The sequence below is a fragment of the Pseudonaja textilis genome, chromosome 1 (assembly GCF_049901715.1).
Source record: "Pseudonaja textilis isolate UNSWEBS1 chromosome 1, rPseTex1.2, whole genome shotgun sequence".
Classification (NCBI taxonomy): domain Eukaryota; kingdom Metazoa; phylum Chordata; class Lepidosauria; order Squamata; family Elapidae; genus Pseudonaja; species Pseudonaja textilis.
In genome coordinates this window covers 194011533-194035145 of record NC_141990.1, presented here as the reverse complement: position 1 = coordinate 194035145, position 23613 = coordinate 194011533, and the positions used below count along the sequence as shown (strand labels likewise).

Below are 23613 nucleotides of genomic sequence, written 5' to 3'. Positions count from 1 at the left end.
ATAGGAATGTTGCAAATGTATCAGGACCCAGTCAAGTCAATGTTTCTCCATGAACTGCCCAAAATTGTAAATGGATTCTTAGGAAGGCTACAAAAAGCAGTGAAATGGTCACTATAGCATCTTTCTAAAATGTTATGCTGGATTTTTCCAAGCAAGCATTCCATTTCTTATGTTCCACAAACTTATTGGTAATAAATTGGAATGCATTTATTTAAATGATTATGTATGTGGCCAAAAAAACACAAAAAAACAAAGCAACATGATATAGTCAGGTACCAGAAGGATGAAGAAATAGATTGGTTTGGGATAGGATCCATAGGTAATGTATCTGCTGATTAGAAGAAAAGCAGTTTCTCTAAATATTATAAATGTTCATTCTCTTATTATCTGAAGTTGTAAGATTAAACTGAGAGAAACTCCCCTCTTTTCTCTATGAATTACATGCAAAGACTCTCTTCAGAAAAAATTTCTTTTTCTGAAGCAAGGAAGATTTAAATGCATTTTGATATAGTAAAGTAAAAGTACATACTAAAAAATAACTATTAGCATTATTAATAGTTAATAATCAAAGATGTTGGTGATAAACAACTATACAGTGCTAAGGTGGAGACCTCAAAACCTCAGAAATAGTAAAGGAAAATATATTTATTATTAATGATTATTGCTTTTTTAGAAATCAGAAATCTTTATGGTGCCACTTTTTTGTACACAAGACTTTCAGTGATATTACACACTATATTATCTAGATAGTATTCAGTGTTGGAGATTAGCTGATCGTATGCATATGTTATGCAATGTGCCCCAGAAATTCTGTTAAAAAAATAATACAGAAAGTTGTTGAGTGAGTCATCCATAGAACTCTGAAAACTGACTTTTCACTCTGTGCTAAATGGCCTGTCTTATAGCTAATGTCACTACACAAAAGATGTCTGGTAACTCCCATAGCTCTGGCAGCCAAAATACTTTTTACAGGAGGATGATTAAGTAACTGCTTTGTAAAAACGGCTGCAGAAAATTGGTAAGACAGAGTAACAGACAAGACTTCAACATGTCTATAGAATAGGACAAACATGTCTATTCAAAGAGAGGCCCCATTACATTCTCTGGCACTTACTTCTAATTTAGTCTTTATTTTTTAATGTTAATAAATTTGCATTGTTCCAAATATGAACAGCACGCCTATTCCTTGGGTTTAGGCTACAATATGAATATGTTTGAATACGTTTGAACAGTCCAGGCTATTTTTAAAATGATCCTATCCATTTATTTCTTGGGGACATTACACTGTAATCAAATTAGTTTTGTGATATTTGATGCTCAGTAGAAAGGTAAAATGCCATCATGAAGAGCATTACACACAGTGTAATGTCTTCCATCATCATACCCTTTTCTTTGGACATACTTTGATTTTTAAAATGGTATATCTAAAAATATATTGTAGCACAACCTTCCTTCTTTGGCACAGATGTTACCACAGTTTATAAAAATTATATTATACGTCATGATCATATATGGGTCACTTGGTACATCACTGTTCTGTGTTTGTCGCATACACAATAATTTTGTTTATACTGCTAGCTTGCTACCCTAGGTGACTTAATTAAATAAGGCAATAAAAATAATATAGACTTGGCTAGACTAAGGCCTTCTCACAATCTTGTGAATATGTGTGTGCCTACTTAGACAACCCTTGAAGAAGCTTGCTGCATTTTTTGGTGGCTGCTTTGAGGCACAGATCAGGAAGAAGCTTTGTGAGCAGAGTATCTCACTGAATGATTGGCACAGGCCTCATCCCTATCACTAAGTCAGACTGAAAATATTAATTGTCCAAGATATTTATGGTACGAGAGTTCCATATAAGGAGCTGGACACTTGCCATAAATTCTCATCTGCTCATAATGTTTATGAGATCTGACTCTTACATAATCAAATATCACAACAGACTTTCCATTAAAAAAAAAATCTAGCAAGACGTTGCTAATTATCAGTTGCCTCCAAATTGTACCATTAGGAACACATTTACATACCAACAAGATAGTACTGAACTAGATAAGACTTCAACAGAAATTGAAAATATTGGGAAATGTTTAATAAATGAGATGAGACATCAAAATGGGTAAAAATGGGCATATATGTGTATAGATATACATACATAAGCATATAAAAGCCAATTAGAAGCCAATTTAACCATGCACCAACTGCAAGGTATTGAAAATATCTTGATAATTCTTGCCTGGTTTTTTCTAGAAGTACAAATAACTAAAAAAAAAACCCACAAATGGCTAAACCCCTGATTTCTTATCATTATTACAAAATGTGAACCATAAGCAAACCAAATAGAGGCAAAAAGCAAGAAACATGAATTACAACAGTATGCAGCTATTCTATAGTATACCAGAATTCTCAATGATTTCTGCTTACCAGCTATAACATTAGCCATAATTAGGAAACATCTGTATAGTTAATAAATGACAAATGTATAAGGAGAGCTAAGGCATGATTGTATAGTTTATAATCAGTGTAACCATGTTCTCCCTTAAAAAAGTATCACCAAAAATTTACCATCATGTCTTTGTTCTATAGGTAATCTTTGACTTACAGTTGTTTAATGAAGATATTAGCCTGAGAAATGGCTCATAAATGTTTCCAGCCACCAAAAACTGTTGCACCATCATCTCCACTGTCATGTGATCACAGTCGAATTGAACTTACAACCAGTTGCCAAGTGCTCTGCGATCATCCGAGTGCTATTTACAACCTTCCCCACCAGAAAGTCAATGGGCCTTTGGGACAGCAGGGAAGGTTGTAAGCTGCTGTGCCTCTCCAGGCCCCCCTCTCATCTTTTTCGGGATCGCTGAAAAAAACTGCCTCCGTGGGGAGCTGAACTCCTTCAGCCAGGTGCAGAAATTGAGCCCAAATCCTGAAGATTCCTGCATCCTGACAAAGGACTTCCCTTCGGTGCACAGAGGATTTGTGAAGATTTTATCAAGATTTCCTGCAGATTCTGCCTCCTTTCCTGTATTCTGCCAAAGGAGTTCTCTTCTGTGCATGGAAAGGAGGTGAACTCCTTCAGCAAGTAGCTCTTTCGGCCAGTCCTCAAAGATGGCAAGGGAGCCAAAATCCAAGCAGAGAGTAGAGAATCAGCATGGTAAGGTAAGGAGCTGCCTCAGGTAAATGGGGGATGCTGGCGCAGGCTATGCATGTGTCTCTTCACTGTTTTCAGCTCCTGAGTGGAACTGCAAAGTAAGGAGCACCGGAATGCCTTGGGAGTAGGGGAGGCCCAGTGCAGGCTCCACACTAGTGTCTCTCTGTTTGGGGGCTGAAAATCCTGTTTGGATTTCAGTAGGAGAGGTACCCCACACTCTTCTTACCTGGAATTCTGTCCACCTAATGACCACATCCGGAGGGCTGGGATTGCAATCACTGAGTGATGCAGTCATATGGGCAATCACATAATTTTTACTTAATGACTGCTTTGCTTAACAACCAAAATCCCAATCCCAATTGTGGTCATTGTTGAGGACTAAGTTTATAGAACAATCTGCCATTCTTCCAACAACAGCTGGCACTGAATGTACCACTCAATTTTCTAAAACCATATCACATGACTACTAGAACTATTTCATGGGAAATTACTGGCCCTTTCTGACTCACGAAAGACAAGTAAATTATGGGAGAAAGATTGCCATGTGAAGTCACTTGTGGATAGCGGACATAAGTAGCTAAAGCAAGGTCCATCAAAGGAGTTATTTAAAATGTCTTTAAACCCACAAAAAGGCAGTTTTGGAACACTGAAAGTAAGCTTAGTTCTGTCTATGCATCAGACAACAATTTCTCATGAGTTTCCTTCATGGATGAAGTGATGGAAGCTACATGAATAGAGAAAGAAAGAAAGAAAGAAAGAAAGAAAGAAAGAAAGAAAGAAAGAAAGAAAGAAAGAAAGAAAGAAAGATAGGGCAAGCTAGAACCAAAATTAATGGGCCACTCCTTCCACCTGACACTTTCTCCTATTTATGATATTTCTTTTCTCCTCATGACTCCCTCTTTCCTTTCTCTTTCATAATAGCTGCCATGAAATTGAAAAGTCTAAATTGCTTGCAGATGGCTTTAGTTGGAGGCTACATTCAGCCCAAAGCCTGCAAGTTGCTTAACCCTGGCCAATAAAGACAAGCAAGTATTCTTAAGATTACATCTGGGGCTTCTGAATGCAAAGGATTAATTCAAATGCAGAATTTGAAAGTTATTTTTGGTAGAATGTAAACAGTCTTGGAAGATGCATGCACCATCAAACTGCAAGCTCTCCAAATGACTCTGTCCCCTGAAAGCCTCAAAAAAGAGAAATGTTTTCATTTGTAGGAGTCACAGTCTCTTCCTTTCCTTTGAGAGGAAAAAAGCTTTTTAAAAAGTTTTTCCAGCAAATCTCGTAAGTTCTTCCTATGTGCAAAGAATCCCTTATTTTACAGGCCTGCTGATTTCATATTTTGGCAACAATGCTTCTTAGGTAAAATAGAATTTAAAAGTCAGAGTTGTTGCAAACAAATAATTTGGAGACAGTTAATAAATGAACAAAAGTGTGTAACTATACAAAAGAAAATTAAAATGTATCTAGTACTTCCTCATAATACAAACTAGTTGCACCTTATTTCATTAGCATTTTAAGAATAGACTAGCCTGAAAATAATGAGGGGGGAGACAGACAGATGGCCTTCCAGGTGCCTTTAAAATGAAGATTTTGCGACTGAAGTAAGATTAGTTTCCATCAAACAAACAAAAGCTATTAAAGTGCCACAAATTCCTAACAAATTTGAAACACTGTCATTCAAGTATTTTACAATTTTAAAAATATAATATCAGCTTCAGTAAATCCATAAGGCACAGGCTCTGCATTCGAGAACAGTAACTCTCACGGCATTTTACCTTTTGGAAACAATTAAAAAATTGCAAAGCACTGTTGTTTGACTAGATCTTAAACAATGAAGATGCCTAGATATTTTGTAGGATAATTAGAACTCTTAAGAAGTGAAAAATGAAAGTCGAAGACATCAAATACAAAAGGCAGAACAGGGCAAAGTTTCAATATAGTAAAATCTAGCAAAATTATACACGGTTATGTCTAAAATGCTTTATCATGCCAAAATGTTCATGCATTTTAAATGTTACTGAATCCTCATGATTCTCAATATGAATACAGTTCAGAATAAACCCAATTGAAGCCCATGATATAGACCTATATTAAAACAGACTGGTAGTTCTATAGTCCGCACCAAACAAATAGTTCTCATTCAGTTCTCTTTTTCTCTCCACAGTACATCCCTTCCTTTTCCTGTTGCAGGCAGGAAACTGCAGATTGAGAGGTTTCTGCAGAGTACAGCTAAATTTATTACAATGCAATCATCTTCTCCATCTTTCCCCTGTGGCAGCTGCTTCAGTTCTTCATGCAATGCAGCCAAGCGCCTTTTAGAGAGAAGTTTTCATTGTTTGGGTAAAATTTTCCTTTGAAAGTAAGTCTTCTTCCAAGGAGCCGCCTTTCATTAAGTGAAAACAGTTGCTCAAGGCAGAGTTCTCTTCTGCAGAACATTTTCATGATTGTTGCAATCACACTGGAACTTCTTCAGCCTACTTGAGCAGAGAAAAATGGCTACGTATCCCATCATATGCAGACTCTGCTATATTTATCTCCTTAGGTCAGTGTGATACAGTCTTGATTGGCAGAAGTCCTCCAGAGTACCCTTCCCATCATCCATTACTTTATCATTTAAGTAGATGCCAGAAGACTAGAATTGGGATCTTTGGCACCCAACAGCAGGTAAACCTCCACCAAGCTGCCATTACTCCTTAATTTCAACAGATTTTTTTTTCATTTGTATGGATACTTAACAGTTAAATAATTAATTGCTTCTTCTATAAAATATATTATGTTGGTGGAGTCCTTGCTGCTCTCTGAGCTTGGTTGTTTTCTTGGAGACATTTCACTACCCAACTAGACAACATCATCATGGTATTAGCTAACTGGGCAATGAAATATCTACAAGGAAACGACAAAGCTTGGAAAGCACCAAGGACCCCACAGTTCAACCTTGAGCTACACATATTTCCTTCTCTTGGTATATCCTGTATATTCTGTTTATCTCTCTGCAGTCCTGATGTTAGCTTTTATTGTATAGAAATCAACCTACTTGCCTGGAAATGCATAATACATATATTACCAGATTAATAATTTTTGACTACGTCCAATCTCTTCAAAATTTTTAAAAAGGGGAAATGGTTTTTAAGTGCTCAAGCTCTACTAATCATGAGAATATTTTAAACTCCTGCTGTTTCTGAATGCTTCTCTAGCAGAGAAAAAAGAACAGTCCACTGAGGTTGAACATTAGCTGCAGCAGAAACATAAAAATATATTTATTACTAATGTAGTTCAAGCCTTTACAATGGTTTAGACTGTAAATTCTAAGCAACTTTCTTGGAAAGACATCCTATAAATTTAATGGGACTTATTTTTGCCCGTGGAAAGGCACCAGGGCTTGCAGTAAGCCTTCCTGTAAATTTAACTAGTCAGATACAGTGAAGTATAATACTTGAATTTCAGCCTCTTGATTACCGAAATAATCCTGTATTCAGTGATGATTTTCCTCAATGGAACAAGCAGACCATGACCCTAATTCCTTCTTCTCCCTCTAAAACTGTTATCTAAAATATGGCCCTGGGGTACTTTTGCTCGGGTGAAAACAGGAAATTGCTAACTGCTACTAGAATCAATGAACAGCTCTATGAAGAGATACTGGCTCCAATGCAATTCATACACATAAGCCTATACCACATATATAAGCCCTATATATAAGCCTATACGTGGAAGCTCATAAGGGAGCCACGGCAGCCTCCCGTGGCTCCCTTGTTGAATGCAGGAATATTATGGACATTGCTTTGAATTCCTAAAGGAAAGGCAAGAAACAAATCTAATCTCACTGGAAACAACAGGTACATAATGATGCCCATAATTCAATGGAGCCACACATGGAAAACGACAACCAGCCTGTTTCCAGATCAAGAAATTCATGTTCAGGAACAGCAACAGAAATGCCTCTATGATTACAACACTAATTGGTTTTCTCTACTGAGATTACATCCTGTGCAAGAAACTGATGCCGAAGGATTCCTCGCTCCCATTTTTTAATTGGATTACTCCTCAGTGAATGATTGTGGATTGATGACTAAATTGTTTAATCCATAAAATGTGTGGGCATGTAGCTTTAAAATGTTAATTCCAGGAATAAGATTAAGCTGGAAGAGTGTGTTTCTTCCTTTTGTAAAAGTTTACTGTGCAAATTTTCAAAATATAGCTGACCTTTCTTAAAGATGATTTTATTAAACAAAGAAATTAACAATCTATATACACTCTTAAATCTCTGTCTCTCTTTCAACAATGAAAAACGAATTTTATAAGAGTGAGAAATGCAGAGAGTGAAGTTATAAAATAGAAATAGATGCTTATCTCTTTGGGATGATTTGATCAGTTTTAAACATTTGATCACGTTAGAATGTATTATACAATGTATTGATGTATTGTGCAAGTCCTGTTATGTATAACAAGATTAACCAACATAGGCCAATCACTGAATCAATGTAAAAAAAGTTTATAGGAGTTATGCCTAATTAATCTTCTTGAAAACAGCACACTACTTATATTTGTGAAGTATTATACTCCCATAATGTAACAACAAGCAACAAGAATGGTTGTTACTTAGAGTAAAATAATACTCAACCAAATAAGATAAAAACTCTTCTCAAACTAACATTTATGGACAACTAATATAAACATGGTCTCAACTTTCATTTGAAAAAAAATAAGCTCCAGTATTAACAATAACTTGAACTCAAAAATTCTTAATTACCTTCCCTATTTATTTTGCAACAGTTGCATTCGGAATGGAAAGCAAATCTTATTTTCAGAATTAAATCAGTAGTTTTACTCTGTAATTCAAATTCAGATCTATATATGCAAATATTATTGGACTTATCTTAACATTTCCCATAGATAAAACTATTTGCTCCCCGCCCCCCATTATTTGCATCTCCTGTTCAAAAATCCTTATTTTTACAAATGCCTCAAAAACAGATTTTACATTAAGCAAGTAAGTTATTCATGGGTATTAAAGGTATTTCACGAATTGTTTGATTTAAATGTATTTTAAGGAAAAGAATTAACATGAATTAGGATTAAGTTGTGCTACTACTTTTTATTAGTAAAATGTTTTAAATATTATCAATTGAGAAGCAATTTGAACTTTGAGAACTACTATTGCCTTAAATATAATGAACTAGAAGGGAATATGTACACTTATGTTAAGCATAAATCTAAACTATCAGCTGACCTATCTATATCCTCAGCAGCTTTTCAAGTATTTTGAACTTACATCTTAAGAGAAATATTTCAGCATGCTCCATTGTTTTCATAATATAGGAAAATCCTTTTCCAAGAGGTGATTTCAAAGATCTGTGTGCAATCCTTACTAAAACATTATAGAGTACAAGAATTGACACCACCTTCTTCTTTCCAAATGACAAAAAACAAAGGGGTGTGTGTGTGTGTGTGTGTGTGAGAGAGAGAGAGAGAGAGAGAGAGAGAGAGAGAGAGAGAGAGAGAGAGAGAGAGAGAGAGAAATAGGCTCCTAGAACTGAGTATAAGGACAGAAAGAAGCACGGCAGGTCTATTTAAAGTATTGTAGTGTAATTACGTATTGCTTAATGAAATGAGCTGGTTGTTTAAGTAGCATTTAGTTTCTATGTATGTGGAAGAAACATAGGTATATTTGCAAGGACTGAACAGAAACGAATTGCAGGTAGTCCTTGAATTAAAATAGTTCATTTAGTGACCGTTCAAAGTTATAACAGCAGTGAAAACAAATCTGACTTATGATCATTTTTCACTTACGCATGTTATGGTCATGTGATCAAAATTCAGACACATGGCAACGACTCATATTTATGGCTGTTGCAGTGTCCCTAGGTCATGTGATCACCTTTTGTGACTTTCTGACAAGTCAATGGGGAAGTCAGATTCACTTAACAACCATGTTACTAACTTAACAACTGCAGCAATTCACTTAACAAATGTGGCAAGAAAGGTCATTAAAATGTCTCGCTTAGCAACAGAAATTTTGGGCTCATTTGTGATCATAAGTTGAGGACTATCTGTACAAGGTAATTTCCATCTAATAAAATATATTTTTGTGTTACTTTGTTTAGTACCCCAAATTATCTCTTTGGACCAACTCCTTGTCCTTTTCCTTGCTTAAGTCATCAGGCAGTTAGATTTGCTTTTGAGTGAACGTTTATAAGTTCATATTATAAATTAGCAATATGGTCAAATAAGTCACATAGAAGCTTATGGTATTGTTGAAAACTTAATGTAAAAGTCATTCCTGTATATATAAATAAGGAAAAAAAACTGTCAAAAAATATTTCCTTAAATTATGGCATGGCTCAAAGCAATAAAGAGTGGCTTAAAAAGGAATTTAGCACTGCAAGAATATAAGTAGTTCATTTCAATTTTTAAAAAATACTTAAACAGCATGCAGAAATGCATCATTGCTGAAAAATACAATCATCCCCATGATTGTAAAAATGTGGTACAGTAGCATTTATTTACACGCTAGAATTAGATTTATTTATATGTGATAATAGCTCCTCCATATCTCTCAAGATCTTATTACAAGAACTGATAAAGACTTCAGCAAGAATGAGAAATAAAGAAGCACATTCTGAATGACAATGTGCCAAAGTCTGCCCCAATTAAAATCAACAGGAGCTTATACTAGCTGGAATGCCTAGACACTCAGCCTTCCCCAGCCTAAGTAGGAAGTGTTTCACTAAAGAATGGCTGGACGCCAATGAAACAAACCTTTGGTACCCAGGGTCTCAGGCCTACATTCATTTTCTCCCTCTCCCCATTGAAAGGGAAGTGTGTTTGTTTTTCTGATTCATTCAACCCTTTTAGCTCTTTGAATTCAAGGAGTGGACTGTGAAAGAAGAGCATCTTATCCTTATCAGTGTGTTCCAATCCATCATATGATTAGCATCTGCATGCAAAACATACAGCCTTCCAGTAAAAGGTTCATCCTCTTTTCTCTCCCAGCAGCTTCACCTTTATCACTACCTTCTTATGGTGTCACTGATGGATCAATGAACAACAAAACTTTTTAAAAGATTTGGCTTACTTTTCGACTCCCTCAAATGCTTGTTTACATTGTATTTGTAACAAAAAAAAAATAGCGGAAGACTGTGATCACTACTGTATTATCTGCATAGCGGGTTTTTTTTCCTTTAGAAGAAAGACCTTCCCTAATTATATTAATTGATCATTTAAAACCAAAACATAATATTATAAAAGATATGCTAAGAAATCTGCCCATTCTGCTAAATGTTTTATGAAATTGTTAACATCAGGCTATGGACAAAATGAGAAACATTAAAGATTAAACTAATATTCCACGAAACCTTTAGCAACATCATCAACAACCTCTACACTTACACATAATTAAATTAAAATAAAGGAGCATTCTGTCACAGAGTAATCTCACTGAAGCAATCAAGATCACAGCTCTAATGATAGAAAGTCCAGTTCTATAGAGACTGATTAATTTTTGTTCCAGTCAAATTTCTTGCTATTCACGTTTAACGAAGATATTGTTTCTAAATACATTTGCATGCCCAGAAGGGAAAAATAGTTTTATGAAGAGGCTAAATTAAAATGGAATGAAGAGAAGTCTGTTTTATATGAATAAGGAATACTTTGGAAGACAGCTAGACATCCCTTTCTCCAACCACCTTTTTTTTTTTTTAGAACAGGATATTGACATAACCATTCTAGGAGCACAGTCTACTAGAGTGTCTGTTTGGGGCAGAATTAAATCAACATGTCAGACTGAAACTCGTCATATTTTTTAGAATCCAATTTTCTTGTTGTCTGGAAAGGAAGAGGAAACCAATAAAGCAACAGTAATTTTGTGTGTAAGCCATTTTAACCATTTCTTCAATACATATAGCAAATGGATAAAAGGCACTATTGTATGCAATTTCAATTACACATTTCTAAGAATTACTTAAAGGGGCGTCTTATTACAAATTAATTTTAAGTTAGAGAAACCCGCGCCTTGGCACGATATCCACATCCGCCCCGTGGTATGAATAATGTCCAATCTCCCCCCTTTTTTTCCGTCAAAGAAAAAAATGTCTTTTTGCTTGGGGTACGTCTCTCCCTCTTTACTATTTCTACCCAAATAGACACTACCGGGCTGAAGTGTCTATTCGTTTTCTAAGACATTTGTCCGTACCCTCTCCTTCCCTGATAGCAATCGAGAGGAGGTGGTGGTGGTTTTATTACTCGGTCTTGGGCTTCCCTATCCTGAAACAACACCGCTTTCTGCAAGATTTGTATGTTGCCCAGTCTGGAATCTCCTGCCGGAACACAAAGAGGCGGCGTTCTTTCTTTTCTTTTTAAGTGGAAATCCGCGTGATACAATCTTAACAGGAAGAAAAGGCAAGAAGCAAAGGGGAAAAAGACACTTAAGCTCGTCCCGGGGAGGAGAGGGGAAAAAAAAAGAGAGCGCTCGATTCACTACTAGATCCTCAAGATCGAGCCCCAACTACAATTAAGTCCTCACCCCTTCTTCTTCCTCCGCGCCCCTCCCTACGAGCAAACCTGCCCTCCCCCGCCCCACAGAAACTGCAACTTGATTCCTCCTCCCCTTTTCTCCTTTAAAAAACATTTTTTTTTTACCTGCTTCCTATATGGAGTCCGGCTGCCGCCCGCAGAGTTGCTGCTGCTATTGGGGAAAATCATTGCCCAGCCTAAGCCCGAACTTCCCCTGCGGACGGGAAGCAAGTTGGCTGGGGCGCGATTCAGGGAGGCGACCGCTGGAAAACGCCTCTCTCTCCCCGGCTGCTGGGACGGGTCTCTGCTCCTGCAGCTGGCTGCTGGCTCGACGCCTCCGCCTGCTCTGCCTCCACCCCCCTCTCCCCGGGCTGAGTCTCTCATGCAACGCGCCCGTCTTCCTCCTTCCCTCTCCTGGGATCACCGGCGGCAGCGAAGTCGCGCTGAGCCTACAGCTTCAGCTGGCCAGCCTGCCATAAATGCCCCTTCATTGATCTAACCCAATACTACCGCTGCTGCCCGCCGCGGCGACTTAAGCAACAGCAGAATCGATCCTAACTACCAACAGCCTCAACCACCGCCCAGCGAGCGAGAGCAAGGGAGAGGAAAAACATACAGAGAGCGCGCAACCGAGCAGAGGAGGGTGGGGGGAGTCGAAACAACTAAATCGGAAGGCACCGAGCCGCTCCCACGCGGCGGCGGCTATTCGGCGTCTAGGCACGCGTCGCGAAAGGGCTTTTTTCCTCCGGACCGCGCGCGACGCCTCGCAACGCGCGTGCTTCTGCGCCCGCCGCAGACATGGGCCGCTCCCGTCCCCCCTCCCCGTCCCGTCGAATGGTTGCTTCTGCCTCTTGCATACCGCGCATTCCTCGGGGTAGCCAGTCAGTCGGCGCGCTCTACGATTCGTGGTGTGCGCCAGAGGGTAGCAGTACCGCGTTCCGCAGGCAGGGCCGCCGGGCCGTTCTGTCTGCGGGCGCGCGAACGGCGAGCCCCGGGCCGGGATCCGTATGTGCGTGTGCAACTAAACCCCCAGCGACACAAAAGGGGTGGTGGGTGGTGATGCTTGGGTGGGAAGCAGCCATGGCAAAAGTGAATTTCGGCGTGGGCGACGACCAAGCAAGTTTTCCATTAACTCCAAGGGGCAAACTGTAGCCGCCTGTTAGAAAACCGGCCGCTCTTTTAAGCGTCTTAAGACAAACCATCACCCGAAACTAGTGTAAACTAGAGTCAGGAGTTCATGCCACCGAAAGGGCTCCGATGATGCCGTAGTAGGAGAGGAAGGGGGAAAAGAAAAACAGTTCAGATGGTTCTGGTTGGCGTGTGAGCAATGGCGGGGGCTGAGCAAAGGGAGCAACAGCAACCATTTTCCGCTTAGGTTTTGGTTTTTCCTCCGAGTGTCACCGGATAAGTCCATTCTTCCCTCACTTCGGTTTGGAGAAACAAGGGTTGAATACGGACCTTAGCCGAACGCCTTGCCGCCCCCCCGCCTCCCACCAGCGCGGCTTATTGACAGGGCAATGCCAATAATGAAAGAAAGCCAATCTCCCTGAAGGAGACATCCGCGCCGCCGCAAACAGTTTGAGTATTTGAAGTAAAACTTCTGATTAGCGCCACGCCAAGGGCTGAAACTAAAGCGCAAGAGCTCTTTTCTTTCCCTGAAAATACACTATTACCCTTGTGGCAGGAGAGTGAACATGCAGGGATGAAGAGAAGGCACCACCCACTTTTGACGGAACTCCAGAGCTTGGCTGAAGCCGTGTGAGCTCCGGTAATAGGATCCTTATACGGGCGCAGACCTAGAATGTGAAAACGCTCTGAAAAGCGCCAGACTCCGCTGTTCGTCGAGCAAACAGGTTGCTGCTAAACGATTAAGTCGGTGTACTACGTGAGGGAAAGATATTCCCTTTACTAGACGACATAAGATGAATAAATGCGCTTTCTCCTTCTCAAATGTAAAGGGCCGTGTGCTTTATTTTTATTTGTGCGTTTCTGTGCAGCACTCCCGTTAGGAGAACTCTTTATGTGACAAGGGAAGACACTCGGAAATTTAATTCCAAATTAAAAGGATAGGATATAGTTGAGTCTTTCCATACTGAAAAGAAAAAAAATACAAACGGGGGTAGGAAAATACATTTGTAATGGTTACGTGCTAGATATTTGGAATGCAACAACAGTTTCCTGCCCCTGAGGGGATACCAATGGCTTTTGACAGCAAAGTTGAAAGACAACTCCAAAACTACAGGGCAAGATAACCTTTACCCTAATTCCAGAATTTCAACAATAACAAAAAATGCCTCTCTGTGTGCCTTTGAGTCAGTGTTGACTCTTGACAACTGCCTAGACAAGTCTCTGCAGTTGTCTTGACAAGAATTCGGAAGTGGTTTACCAGTCTTCTTCCTAGGGCTGACATAATAACTGGCCCAAAGTAATGCTTTTTTAAAAAAGTCTAACATAGACATTTGGGTAACACTAATGGTTACCTTGAAATAAAGAAGGGTCAGAACTTCAGGAAATATGAATATGTAATTATGTAAATTGGAAAGCTAGGTTCATTGGGACTTGGTTCTGAACTAAGGATGCATTGGTTTTCATCAGCATTCTATAAACATTTATTAATTTGCTATATATTAATCACTGCTTTGTAATATTCCACAGCTAAAGAGATTTGCCAGCTTCAGAGTTTTGTAATTTGGGAAGTTTAATGTCACTCTTGTGAAGAATTGGAAACACTGGAATGTAAATGTTTTATTTCTGGCAAAATAGGACTTGTTGCTGTGCAACTGCAACTAATATGCCTCAAATAGCAAATGAATCAAGAATTACATTCAGACTACATTGTAAATCCAGACTGAATGACAGCACAGCACTATCCAAATCCTTCTGTACTGTGACAGCACTCACACAGCTCTTAAAAATAGTTTAAAGCAGTAAGGGGGAAATCCAGTTAGTTTCACTCACTGTTCACTTCTACTGAGTGCTCATCAGAAATACATAATTTCAATGTAATCTGTATTAGTCAGCTCATGTTCTCACACGACTGGTCCTCAAATTGCTTCCACCACCAATGGGATCTTTTAAAAAGCTCTTTAAGAAAATAATAAGACAAATGTGATTTCTTTTTAATATGTTCTGTGAACCACACAGTTGCAATTGTGAACCTGGTTAGGCATGTGCAGATTTTGCTAGGACATCATGTTAAAAGAAGATTGACACTGAACTTAGGGTGTATAGTTAATTGTCCCTCATGTATTATACAGTACTTAAGTCAGCTTTTGCTGCGGCTGTATCTAATGTTTTATATTAGAGTACTTTAGCATTAGAGTTCAAACTTCTAATGGTCAAATAAAAAATATAACAACTTTTCACATACTTTATCCATACTAGGCTAATCTACAAAGTGGAATGGAAAAGCAGAGAGACCCTGCCATTGCAGGGTCTAGATAAAAGGTTTCTAGGAAAGCATAAATGCTCTATTTTTAAAATTTCTGAACTAAAATTAGAATTTGGAGAAATTCAATCATTTTACATACAATTCTAATATTTCCTAAACCCTAGTCTCTATGATACCTAGACCCAATTATAGGTATTAAAGGATTAGGCGCTTAATCCTAAAAAGAGTGCTCTGAAAGGAGAGTCTTGGTCTTTTGTGTCACAGGATGCTATTACTTAGAAAGCATTCCGGGTTTTTTTTCCCCCAATATCTCAGTAAAAGCCCTAGAAGGTTGATATAAAGAAAACAATTACTTTGCGGTACTATCCTATGTAGAACTATTTAGAATTAAACCCACTTAACTAAACGAGACTGCAATCTAAATTATTTGTAGTTAAAATTTACTGAATAGACCTTCACCCACAGATTTTAGAGCAGTGTACAAAAGGATGATCAAAGCTATATAGAAATGCTGTGGAATGCATCCTATCTGAGGAAGTGAGCTCCAGCTTATACCTTTTAATAACGTGTGAGTTGGAAAAGATGCTACTAGATTCCTGACTTTTTCCCCTTCCTTTGGTGACATGGCAACCACCAAATACATCCAGATTCCTACTTCTCCCTTTCTCCATACCACTCCACCCCCACCCCAATTTTCTTTGGGGTTCACAAAAGATGTGAGGGAAGGGTGGTAAAAATGAAAAGGAATATTCCAATTAGCACAACTCCACTTCTATAATGTTTTACGTAACTCAATATAATAAAGATATTTGCAACCAAATGCAGCAGAGGGCTCGCATTCAAATTAGAAAAATAGTAAAACAAAATCCAACAGTGTAAAATCCATCAAAAGACTCTGAACATGTCTCTTCAAGGAGGGCATACAAGAATCATGCTACACTGTTCAATTATTACACAAAGGAACAAAACCTCTCCAAAAGTCTTCAAATTCCAGTCTCTCACCAATATTCACATGGGGGCCAAATTTGCTATAGGAACATAAGAATAGCAATGGAAGTTTAGTTCCTAAACTGATTACAATTTAAATAATGGATTATTATTACAGTAGCACCTCCACATTATTTGCATAACTCAGGGCACTTATGACAGTCTATACATGTGGCAGAAGTGTTCTTTGACAAAATACTTTAAGTGCCTATGTAAAACTTAATAGAAATGCTCTGCTGTGGTTTTACAAGCAACTAGATTTATATTTACTTACTTTTATACTGTATCTTCAGGAATAAATACCTTCATTTTAATTGGAAGAATTAATTTGTCAGCATATTGCCCACAACAATCTGGGTCCTCATTTTACTGACCTCAGAAGGATGGAAGCATGAGTCAACCTTGAGTCACTCAGCATCAAACTGGCAGTTGACAGAATTAGCCTGCAATACCGCATTTTAACCACTGCGGCGCCACAGTCCAATGAAGACTACATACAGGTAGATTAACATTAATTGCAGAGAGGCTATCTGAAATGCTGATGTTTAGAATGAACAAAGTTTGGCAAACTGTGTAAGAATAATAACACAAACATATTTAGGTATCATCAAAATAAAAACAAGAACCAGTGTATCATTTGTTCAATAAAGATAGCAAATTGCTAGTAGGCATTAAAGAAAAGTCAGATTTACTCATCTCCTATTTTCTTCTTTTCCAACAAGAAAGTATGTGTTCCACGGGAAATTGTGAAGAGCAGGATGAAAGTGCAGGATGGAAGTTTAACAAATACTTGATCACCTAATACCTCCTTACTTTGACTTTAAATGTTCAGGCCCAGATAAATTTTATCCTAGAATACTGAAAAAGCTATGTAATGCCAAAATCTACATATACTGTCTTTGAAAAACTGGAAAGATGGTAAAGAGCCAGAACACTGTAGAAGAGCAAACGACTGTCTTAAAATACAGAAAAAAGATGGGGGGACTCAAGACAACTACAGACCAGCCAGTTTCTGATTGATAGGTGGAAAGCAGAGCAAAGTGATAAAGAGATCTATCTGAAAGGCCTTAATTAATAAATTAGTTTGCTTGGCTGCCTACTGAACAAGCAATACTTGGGTGGCCAAAAATGTTGAAAATAATAAAAATGCCCCCCCCCCCAAAAAAACCCCAACACCACCCAGCAATAACAATAAAACCAAATATAAACACCTACAATGCGCTAACGTGAAAATTCATTTCATGCATTTTAACACATTCTAATAATCCAGCATCCTGGCTCAGTGGCCAAGGGCAGAAACACCCAGATCTCAGGGGAATATTAAGCAGTCTTGAGACAGAGAATGTATGCTTTCTGCCTCCCACTAATCTTGGCTATTCTTGTTGGGCAAGCTGAGACAATTGGCAATAGATATAATTATGACAGCCCTGAAAAAAACCACTTACAACCAGGCCTCACACTTACAACCAATCTTAACTGTTGAATATTCAGTTTTCTACCCATAAAAATTGTTTTGTTTGTTTGTTTACAGGATGAGCCAAATACAACAACCACCGTACAAATATGCTTTGGAAGAACTCTTAAGAATGAATGAATGAATGACTCATAACTTTGGTTTCTGCATCGTAAGTCAAAGTTTACCTGATATTACTGCCATGTTCTTCTACATGGACTGGCTCTTGAGGAACATTTAGAAGCTATAGTAGGCCTCTGTATCTTGGTACTCCATGTTACGCTGCCCATATCACATGAACTGCAGGGGATATTGGTACTACTTCTGGGTTCTATTCAAAGTGTTGGTTGTCACTCATGAGAAAGTATGTGTGTGTGCTGTTTTATGTTGCTTACAGTGTGACTGAAGTAAATGTTTTGATGTTACCTATTTATTAAGTACAGTTCTATTGATAATTATAGATACTGGCTGCCAAAATTATTTGTGAATACTATTGCTTGTTGTGAAATTCTTTCAGCATTATCATCTTTTTCAAAAATAATCCCTTTAGTTATTTTTTATACAGGTTGTATGGTAAATAGGGCTTAACATGATCAGCCACTCTTTTATAGACCTGAGATGAAGAGGGTTAATTGTGAGTTTCAAATGTATATATATATCCTAAGGTACAATGTGCCAAGACCAAAAATTTGCAGGAATAATACCATTAAAAAGTTTAAAAACTTCACATCAAGTAACTCATTAATTAACTAATTATTAACATTAATCAATTAGCTTCATTAAACTTATTGCAGATATTTTTGTTAGTGTCATTAAATCCAGCCAAGCTAGTATCTGTCTTGAGTCTAAACAATACAAAGAAATCTGAATAAAATAATACCAGGGGTAGGGAACACAGTATTGTTTAAAAACAAAAACATTTTAACATATGCTTTCATTATGTAAGGGTTTTTCTAGATATGTCAAGTAAACATAATGAACCAATGAAATACTCTAAACCTTTAATAAATACATATAGTCTTATATACATATAATACATACATATATTATATACATATAGTCATACTGTTGTAAAAAATGGTTTCTCCTGATGTTTGTTTGCTTGCTTGCTATATAAATACATATACATCACACAATTTCCTTTTGGGATCAGCAACATTCTATGGAGGGCAGGAAAAGATTAAGAAATAGCAAACCAAGAATCAGGGGGATGAGAAAAGAAAAAGAAAAGAAAACATAGGCTAAATTAGCTCACAGAAATATTACCCACTATACTTTTCCATTCCTCTTTATAGTTGCAAACTCCACCATGGCCAAGCACTACTTCAGGCATTGTATTTTGTTCTCTAAACCAGAGGTCCCCAACCTTTACGGCTTGGTGGCCCAGCTGAGCGGGAAAGGGAAACACACAACCCAATTTCAAATAGGCCATCGCTCGGTAGTGGGTGTGGTCTGGGGGTTGGGGACCCTTGCTCTAAACTTTTCACCTCTCTCTTGTTCATTTCTGTGCCTGATCATATATTACCCATACATTTTCTATCAGCATTTGCACATCTTCAAATTTCTCCATCCATTTCTCCATCTTTGGTCATCTACAGTACACAAATCATTGTTTTCGTTTTTCATCTTTATATCTTTTCATCATTTTACATTTCAGATGTAAAATCTTGTCTTTGATATATTAATTCTCAGACCTATATTCTTTGTTGCATCCTAATCATAGGAAATACTAAATTCTTATGAAATCATTTGGGCTCTCAGCTAACAAATCAATCTGCATACAAAAATTCATGACCCTAGTTAAAGCGTATTTAATATCACTACAGCTATTCTTTAGACGTTCCTCCATAAATACATTAAACAAAAGGAAATCACACTGGTTTATCTTATTCTGAGCAATTGTCTAGGCATTCCATGTATACCATGTATACTTGTTATCAACCATTCCTAAATTCTATATTAATGCAAAATATTCCATAATTTAAGCCTCCTCCACTACCATAGCTTTCTCTAAATCAGTGGATATAGAATAAATTTTCTTTTTCACATTCACACATTTCTCAATCCAGAGTTTTCACTTATATATATTTTAAAGAACAGAAACAATTTTATGGTCATTTTTATGATGGCTTGATTATTAGTCTTTTGCTGGCAAACCATAGGCAATAATAAATATTGTAGAAATAATAAAAATGTGAGGAATGGTGTGATCTAAAGCAGAACTTTCCCTATATTTCTTAAGAATTCAGAATTGGAGAGATCCCTTTAATAAGAATGTTGTTATAATGCATATAATGGGGAGAACGTTATATTCAACAAGATAAATAAACGTGACTTCATAGACACATCCACCTACTTTTTGGGGACAGCAAAATGGAAGTGCTTTGCTATTGCCTTCTTTCAGGAAATATTTCCAATTTCCCAATTTAGCCTAGAGCACTGGTATTCCCTGAAGATCCTCTCTGAATGTATAGTATTAAGCAGCTCAATGCTATTTAGTTTCTGGGCGCAGACACTGAGTAAGTGTTGCCAATGGGTAGTTTAGAGCAATGAAAAGAAAACAAAACCCCAAAGCAGTAGCAAACCACTTCCATAATGCTGCCAAGAAAACTGCCTAGGTGTAGTCATCGAGACTCAAGCTCAACCCACAGACATCTTTATATTAAGATCTATAAAATTTGTTTATTCTTCAAATAAGAGAATAATTTCTCTTTCAAAAAGAGCACAAATATAACTTCTACTGAGTAGGAAGAGCAACCCAGTGGCCCCAGTTCTGAAAAGCTCACTGACATTAAAGACCACTGAGATTAATAGAACCAGTTAGCTGCCACTAATGTCCCATTTATTTCAAGGAATTTAAGCATGACTAACCTTTCTTGGATGAGAGCCATGAACATCCATAAACTTTGAGCTAAAGTGAGAGGACAGAAAGGATCCTTACACAATTAGTCTGGGGAAATTATCTGTGGTTGAAATAAATATATACTTCGTTACTTATCCCTAAAATGTAACTCCAAATAAACCTGTTTTTATATAACAGCAGAGAAATTACAATCTGCTAATCTATAAATGTAGTCTACATTACTGCTGTTAAAGTTCCAGTGTTGAGGAGGTTGTGATTAAATAAAACAGCAACACCATGGCTGTCTATCTACACTTTCCCCACCTCATACAGTTTAATTTTGTCCTCCTTCCCCATTATCTTATTAACACTTGAACTGCTGATACTTGGCAATGCCATTTAAAGGGGAATTTAAGAGCTGTAAAGAATGGCTTTGGGAGGGCATCTGTATTCTCTCAATAAAATAATTTTGTCATTTCACATACAGAGAAAACCTTAGTTCAATAACTATCAAAAATCAGGAGAGTATGGTAAATTAAATATTTAGACACTTGGTTGAAAAATACAATAATATGCATTGAAGACCATTGATACCTAGAGCTATGCTCTAAAAATGGCTCTTCCTTCAAGTAATAAGAAGCTAGGTGTCAGAGGAAGATTTTCAATAGTTAACTTGTTCACTAAATGCTGGTCATGATTTTAGCTCACTTATAGAAGTTAAACTATCCTTCTTATGCCCCTTGTTAATTTCATATTCTGGATTATTAAATCAGATTGCTGTTATATAGCAATTACTTTCAAAATAATTGAATTGTTGTTTAGAAGTGGCTCAGCAATCAGTGGCTCAAAAGATAATTTTATTCACTCACCCAAATCTAACAGCACTAATGAGGGAAGATAACAAGTAGGAACTTCCTTTATTTTTAAGATGTCAATACTGCCAAGAAAAAGTAAGAAACTCAAAATATACTAGCTCTGTTCATATAATATAATTATTATTTAATATAATGTAATAAATCATAAACTATAGTTTAGCACAATATGTGGATCTAGTAAAATTATTTTAAAATATCAATATGATTACGTTGGCAAAACAAGAAATGCTTCCTAAATTCTAAAGATAATTAACATTGCTGATATATGATTTTAAAAACACTGACAGGGTAATCTAATGCTCTCATGTTTAGTGCAAGTACTGTATTTCAGTTCAGAATGCCCATATTTCAATGCATTCATAAACTAGAATCAATACAGCCCCCAATAAATGTTTTTAAAAGGATTTTTAAAAAGAGATTGTCCGACTATAGATATAAGAAGAATTTTTATAAAGATCACAAATCCTTATCTAAATTTGTAATATTAAGTATATCCATAGTAAAGTGTTTACAAGAAATTACCCCAGCAGAATCTACATATTCGGTTTCATAACGTGATGTTCAAACAAGCTTGCATATTACATTAAATTTTACTAATTCCTGGAAGTGACTATTCTAGACTGAATGCAATAGAAAAGGATTCTAATTTATCAAGATATATAGCCACAGTAATATAAAATATTTTATAAGCAGCCCATTCACATTTTTCTTTCATAAAATTCCCTATATCTTAAAATCTAATTTTCAGGTGTCTAAAGGAAAATGCATTGTCCTTAAGAATAGTTCTACAAAAGCTAAACTTTTTACTGTATGATTATTTTTATTCCAAATAATATATCCACATTTTGTTTGTGCTGCTTTATATATAAAGTCTAAAATCATACCCTTAAAAAACAATCCACACTGTTTCACTAATCCTTTATACTTAACATGTGGGAAATTGGATCATAGATAAAAGATTGTGAGGAGAAGAAATGCTGCTGGCTACTAGAACAGGACCCTAATCACTGTGAGACATATCCATTCCATTTGTTATTATGTGTGAGTAATCTACAGTTGGAACAGCAGTCTAACACTGGTGGAAATTTAATAATTCAAGCCCTAACCAAGGACCTAAGAATTATTAAAGTAACATCTAAGAATATAGGCAGTTCCAAGCTGGATGGTTATTTTTGTAAAATTAGGGTGCGTAAATCCAATAAATTCAATTCAGAGTCGTTGGATATGAGATAGATGACAAATAAATTTTATAAAATAATAAAATAAATATTTCCATATTGAGGAAATCCTCTGCTTCAAGGTCTCCAATCATGATTAGTATAACAATGAATTTCTTTTTTCATAAGTGTTAAATTTAGATCTGCAAGTCCTGGTATTTTTAATTTATTCCAATTGTTTTTCCTCAATCCTAGCATCATCTAGATAAGCAACATCAATGAATCAGAACTTATCAATAACGGTTATGTTAGGCAAGTTATGAACAAGATGCATGTCTGTTTGTATCTTAAAGTCCCATAAGATCATTTTCCAAAACCACCTCAGATACTCAATAGTTCATTTTCCAAAACCACCTCAGATGGTCTCAATAGTTTCCAGTGAATACTTTTGGCAACTTGTAGTCGGATTGTGAAATGTTACTGCAGTCATTGATCAGATGGTCAATTGTTTCATCCCTCTTGTCCCTCTTTGTGGTTTGGAAATTTTGTCAATATACAATTTTTTAAAGTGTTGTCTAAGGCTCTTTGGTGTGGCATTCAGTGTGCCAATAACCGATGGGACCACCACTGCTCGTTTATGACATTATCTTTCAACTTTGATTTTCAGAACTTGGAATTTTGTGATCTAGTTGTGATCTTAATATTACTATAGTTTATCACACCTTTTTTAAATACAGTTAGTCTTTGATTTATGACCAAACTAGAGCCTGGAATTCCCATCGTAAGTCATGATGGTTTTAAGTCTAAGCATCCATATAACTGGATTCAATTTTATCACTTTTTTGTGATGGTTATTAAGCAAACACTACAGTTGTTAAATGAATGCAGTGGTTATTAAGCAAACCTGACAGTCATTAAGCAAATCAATGTATTCCTATGGGGTTGTTTTGCAGGAAAGCCACCAAAAAGGCTGGAAACCTACAAAAAACATCACAGCCACGTGACCTCAGAATGTTGTAGTCAGCAGTAAAGACAAGCCAGTTCTCAAGCTGCTAAAATGCAGTCATGTGAAAATGTGTGTATATTTATGCACATGGCTCTTAGAACGCTAGAATAGGTCATAAGCACGGTAGCTTTGGGGGAGGTCCGTTCTAACTTTAAATGGTCACCAAATGATTGGTCATAAGTCAAGGACTACCTGTACATAACTCAAAGCAGCAAACATAGCTAATATTCCTGTTTTCTTCATTAACAACTA

General features: G+C 36.9%; 1 protein-coding gene across 8 annotated transcripts in view; it reads right to left on the bottom strand.

The window, feature by feature from the left end:
* Positions 1–23613, bottom strand: part of RBMS1 (RNA binding motif single stranded interacting protein 1) — a 139740-nt gene that overhangs the window by 82475 nt on the left and 33652 nt on the right. The window contains exon 1 of one of the 8 annotated variants that reach the window (XM_087920099.1): positions 12510–12629. The exons of 4 other annotated variants lie outside the window; for them this stretch is intronic. Coding sequence is in view for 2 of the 4 variants with exons in the window: in XM_026697164.2 (XP_026552949.1) it covers positions 11777–12034 (258 nt within the window). In the remaining 2 variants the exon portion in view is untranslated. Of the gene's footprint in view, positions 1–11776; positions 12475–12509; positions 12630–23613 lie in introns of those variants that run through there. 3 more of the 8 variants (XM_087920096.1, XM_026697164.2, XM_026697165.2) reach the window with 3 other exon arrangements.